This window comes from Arachis duranensis, chromosome 6, assembly GCF_000817695.3.
Source record: "Arachis duranensis cultivar V14167 chromosome 6, aradu.V14167.gnm2.J7QH, whole genome shotgun sequence".
Classification (NCBI taxonomy): Eukaryota; Viridiplantae; Streptophyta; class Magnoliopsida; order Fabales; family Fabaceae; genus Arachis; species Arachis duranensis.
In genome coordinates this window covers 35,271,289-35,276,786 of record NC_029777.3, presented here as the reverse complement: position 1 = coordinate 35,276,786, position 5,498 = coordinate 35,271,289, and the positions used below count along the sequence as shown (strand labels likewise).

Here is a 5,498-nt window from a genome sequence, read left to right as displayed (position 1 = left end):
AAGTTTTTGGCGCCGTTGCCAGAGAGTTGCAATGGTGTTATATTGTTGGCTATTGTTAATATGTGAATATGTGAATAGTTTTCTTCTTTTTGGTTGTTTGCTTGCTTTTGTTAGTTGTTAGGAGTTTGTTTTAGTTTCTCTTATTAGATTTTATTTTTATTTCCTCTTTTCTCTATGAATTCTCACCCCTTTGGCTTGGAGTTTGGTTGTTATGATGTTGTAGGAAGTGAGAACCTCAGTGATGGAATGCATAATGGATTGTGGGATCAATTGAGTGAGGAGCCATATGCTTCTAGGCAACCGTCTTGGCAAGAACCTCCTCCATATCCTTATAGCTATTATCCACCTCTTGATGCATACCAATACCAATCAAACCCTTAACATTATGATCAACCTTACTCACAAGTCACATCACACTATTACCAAATACCTCCACATGAGCCTAACTTATACCCACCAAACCATGAACCTTATGTGCCTCATGAACAACCTTATTGGTGAACCACACTTAGAACCACCAAAATTCCAACACCAATACCCCACTCCACCTCAATACTCTCATCAATATCAACCACCTTCAACACATGAGGACTTTCTCCCACATGATGAACCTTCTTTTTCCTCATAACCTTCAACGGAGGAAGCACTTCAATTCTTCCTTCAAGAGAAAGAAGAATACCAAAAGAGGCAAGACAACATCATGACTACCTTAGCCAGAGCTCTATCTCACTTAGCCTCACTACACTCTTCCAACAATTCAAGCACCTCACTACAAGAAAAAAGTCCTATGGCCACGCTTTTTTCTTGCCACGCTTTAAAAGCATGGCCAAAGGTTGTTAATGGCCACGCTTTTATGAAAGTGGTGATTGATTAGAGATTTGGCTACATTTTTTCTTGCTACGCTTAAAAAACGTGGCAAAAGGGATCTATGGCTATGCTTTTATAAGAGTTGCAATTGATTTCAGATTTAACCACGTTCTTTTTTGCCACGCTTAAGAAAAACAAAGACACTTTTAAAACGTGGCAAAAAGTTTTTGATCTTGGCATGTTTTTAAAGCGTCCCCATTTCCAATAACTCTGGTAGCACCCCAGAAAAGCGTGGCAAAAAGGTTCGCTTAAAAAAAAAAAACTACTCAGTCCCAAAGGCGCTACGAACTCATCACTCATCAGACTTAGCTTCTACTGTTCTCCCCTGTAAGGCTGTAACACCATTACGCCAACGCTCTGAAAACCCTAACACTCAGACAGAGCTCATCGGCATCGCTTGCACTCTCTCATCTGTCGGCGCTCCCTCCGTCGTCTCCCCTAACCCGTCTTTGCTGGCGTTCACACTCCCTCGGCACTCATTACTCACCGCGTCGGTCAGCCAATGGAGGTCGCCTTTCCTTTCTCCGCGCCGCCAGTCTCTGCCCTCCTTCCTCTATCATCTCTTCTCATCTGCTCTACCTTCTTCTCAGCCAACGGGAACGGTGGAAGTTTCGATTCGGTGAACGAGTACCTTCTCCGGAACATTCTGGCGAGGCTCCCGGCTCGTTGGTTCGCTTCCGCTGCTTGCGTCAGCAAATCATGGAGCTCTGTCCTTAATCGAATCCTTACTCGTCCAAAGCTCTCTTCTGCCCTTTCTCTCAATCCTTCACTTTCCGTGAGTTTCACCTATTTCCCCCCAATCAAAACATTTCTTAAAAGCTAGGGTTAATTGAAAATGGAAATGGAGCTTCGTGATTCTATCAGCTTGTTTTTGGAGTAAAATTCCCAGCTTCAATTCTTCAAGGCTTTCTTTGTTAGATCGGGGATTTATATATGTTATAGCTCATATATGTGGAGGTGGAGAAATGGGGAGGCCGTGGTATGAGAATGGGAAATTTCTGAAGAAAAAGAACATCTTCACTGATTTTATTGCTTGTGCTGAATATTTGATTGAGAACAAATTTTGTTCTAAGGAAAGTCTGTGCATTGGGGGAAGAAGTGCTGGAGGTTTGCTAATTGGTGCAGTTCTTAATATGAGACCAGATTTATTCAAGGCAGCTGTTGCTGGAGTACCTTTTGTGGATGTTTTGACAACTATGCTTGATCCAACTATTCCTCTCACCACTTCAGAATGGAAGGTAATTTTCTCTCTTGTATTTTCCTGCCATTCCATGTCAGCATTTGGAAATGATTGAATACATGTCTATTTGGTTCTAAAAGCTTGTTCTTCCCACTTTTAAATGCCTATTAAGCATAGGTTTAGTAGCGGAAAAACGGAGTGGCAAGATATGAGACAAGCAACTCGGATGTAAAAGATCTTCATTTTGTTTGTCTTAGAAAATAGTGTTCCGAATATGACTTATGCATAACCTTGATAATGTCCCGTATTATATTATTTTTCTGGGTCCTTAAAAACGGCTTAAACATATTTCTCATAAAAGATCTCACTTAATATATGAAGCTTATTTAGTTGTTATATTGGGATCTCAAATTAATATTTATGAGAGATATCATATACCCCCACTCCATCAGTGTATTAAGACATTATTAATTATATGGGTCTTTACTTTGTAAATGCTATCCAAATTCTTGATTTTCATTATTTAAGCATGTCCACGCAATATCTTTTCTGCTGAAAGTATATTACCAAAATATCATATGATATAATCTACTCTCATTTCTCATTTTGGTAAAGCTGATTATTCTGTTATGTTTTACTGCAGGAATGGGGTGACCCTAGGAAGGAAGAATTTTACTTCTACATAAAGTCATATTTCCCCGTTGATGATGTGAGAACCTTATGGCTGTGTTAGACTCAGATGGACAGTAGCCTTCATTAGCTATCAATATTTTATTTTTGTATCCTGCATGAAGAGACTTCTAGAAATTATTTATAATTCTTTGCTCATGATTTTCATCCTACCCATTTTACGCAGGTGAAGGCACAGAATTATCCACACATTCTTGTCACTGCTGGATTAAATGGTAAGCATATCTAATTCTTGAAAGGGATCTGTTCATGTTCTTATAAGTAAAGCTAAATAATTCTTGTGGGTCTGCTATTGCTTATGATTTGGCTGGAAAGCTATACTCTGTTGTTCCATGTGACTTTATTTTGTGCTTGTACATGCTGTAGACCCACGGGTTATCTATTCTGAACCTTCAAAGTTCGTGGCAAAGATGAGGGATATGAAGACTGATGATAACATACTGCTTTTTAAATGCGAACTTGGTGCTGGCCATTTTTCAAAGCCGGGGAGGTAAGCTCTAACCTTGTTGCTGTTTCTTAGTTTTTTTATTTATTTTTTCCACTTATTTTGTTTTACATTTATTTATTCTTTGTGGTTTGGGATTTTATTTGATTTAGCTTCAATGCCCGCATTGTTCTGGTTGTAGTTTGGGAAGCTGGGATTTAGTTTAGTAAAATTATTACAAGAAGCTGGGATTTATTCCCTCACCAAATTCTTGTCTAGGAGTGTAAATATATAAAGATTCTATTTTGATTTATGCTTTTCATGTGTGTGTGATGTAGATTTGAGAAGCTCCAAGAAGATGCCTTCACTTATATCTTCATCCTGAAGGCTCTAAATATGATGAACGAGCTCAAGTTTTAAATTCCATGAGGCATGGATGCGGTTAAAGAGAAGGAGCAAAACACTTCCTTCCTATGCTTCATAAATAACATGTCAGACATTTGGCTCCCGTTAGGCATTTGCATTGCCCACAACTATTGGATTTTCATTGATAAATAATAAAATCCCAAATAATATTGTTTTTCTAGGGTTCAAAACCCTATTATATCTGGTTAGTGGTTACTGCGTTGTTGTCATGCATGGTTCCGATCCAGAGAAGAGAGAAAAATTTTGTTATCCCCGATCCACGTATATAAATTTTTTGTTATTTTTGTGAATTTTAATTAACTGATTTGATTTGATTTTCTGCTGTTATGTGAAATGTTGTTTCCGTTTATGAAATGCATACATTTGACTGAGGTGTATCATTTCCATGATATGATTGACATGCTTGTTGGGTGTGGCTACAAGAAAGGAACCACATTGCTTGGTTATGGTTATGACTTCAGGCAAAGCAATAGGTAAAATGCTCGGCCCCTTCAGCATAATATCAAGTTTAATCACTGATTTATTTATTTGTTTAGTGTTTTCCCAAGGGTATTCCACCTTTCAATTATCAAGGAAGGAAACCAATCCCCTTCAGCATAACTATGTGCCTTATTTTTGTTGGTGTTGGCAGAATTGACAAACTGATGGATGGCCATAAAGCCAAGTTGAAAACTGCTTACAAAGCCTCTGGTGGAAGGACAGTTAACTTGATTTCCCATTCTATGGGAGGAATCATGATCCTGTGTTTCTTGTCTCTTCACCGTGATCTGCGCTTACAAAACTCATGTTATTTCTACGATATATTGCATAGAGTTAGAGAAGAAAGTTATCCCATGTAGTTTGAAAATACTTACCAGTGAGTTTGGACATTGTTTTGGCAGGATTTTGTCAAATATGTGAATAAGTGGACTTGCTTGGCGTGTCCTTTTCAAGGTAATTCCTATGGCTTATTTTTATGCTCTTCTTATCCTGCAAGTAGGTCGTACTTTTTGCTTAATACTACACAAGTAGGTCGTACTAAACTATTCCTGGTTTTACCATTCTTGTGACTGTTGCTCTAGAATATTAAATTACAATTTGCAATTCAGTGTAGTACCACTAACGTTTAGCTCAAGGAATTATCTTTTGTAGGTAAAAAAGTTCACAAATGTTTCAGAAATAATTATGTATGATCTAAGGGAAAGAAGTTTAAGAGGGCTAGAGGAAGGAGGAACAGCAAAGGAAATAGAATTTAAGTTGTATTGTTTTTGTATTTTTTTTTTGAGTTTTTAGTTTTGGAATTCGAACTCGAGATTTATTTTGTATTTGAGAATTAATTTTTTAATGTATAAAACAATTATTGCAAAAATTATATGTCACTAATTATTATTTGATTTATCTTGTACTAAAAATTGCATACTATATTTGTAGGTTTGGTAATAAAAAAGGATTGAAAATTTATATTTTGCAGTAGTGAAGGTAAAAATAAGAAAAAGATTTTTTTTTTAATTTTATAAGGCTATTGCCATGCTTTTAAAGTGTGGCCGTATCATTGGCTATCGCCACACTTTAAAAAGTGTAGCCATATCTTCCCCTATCGGCACGTTTTTAAAGAGTACCCAAAACAAACATTTTGGGACGTTTTAAAAGCGTGGCGATATGTCCACTTTTTAAGCGTACCTATAGGTTAAGACCTATGGCCACGTTTTTTATGCGTTGCAAGAGATGAAAGCATGCTGATAGATCCACAAAAGCGTGACGATAGAGCAACCGGCACGTTGGCGGATGTGACCCTTTCAAAAGCATGCCAATGGCTCAAAAAGTTATTGGCATGCTCTTTTGCACTTTTCGGCACGCTTTTAAAGCGTGACAAAAAGTTTATTTTCTTGTAGTGCCTCCACGGATAAAAGTGAAGAATCAACTTCAATTGAA

The 5,498-nt window shown here is 37.5% G+C and overlaps 1 protein-coding gene across 1 annotated transcript; it reads left to right on the top strand.

Moving 5' to 3' along the window:
* The first annotated feature begins 1,112 nt into the window (after positions 1-1,112).
* LOC107493557 (uncharacterized) lies at positions 1,113-3,899 on the top strand. Its single transcript, XM_016114641.3, has 5 exons — positions 1,113-2,105; positions 2,691-2,756; positions 2,904-2,952; positions 3,104-3,227; positions 3,500-3,899. Exons 1-5 carry the CDS (start codon positions 1,833-1,835, stop codon positions 3,579-3,581), a joined length of 594 nt encoding a protein of 197 aa, XP_015970127.1. The 5' UTR covers positions 1,113-1,832; the 3' UTR covers positions 3,582-3,899.
* The last annotated feature ends 1,599 nt before the right edge of the window (positions 3,900-5,498 follow it).

Excerpts from the sequence above, each read along its gene's own strand:
- LOC107493557 (XM_016114641.3), top strand. The coding sequence starts at position 1,833 with ATGGGGAGGCCGTGGTATGAGAATGGGAAATTTCTGAAGAAAAAGAAC. Across the intron at positions 2,106-2,690 it reads TCACCACTTCAGAATGGAAG|GAATGGGGTGACCCTAGGAA; the intron begins GTAATTTTCTCT and ends GTTTTACTGCAG. Across the intron at positions 2,757-2,903 it reads CATATTTCCCCGTTGATGAT|GTGAAGGCACAGAATTATCC; the intron begins GTGAGAACCTTA and ends CATTTTACGCAG.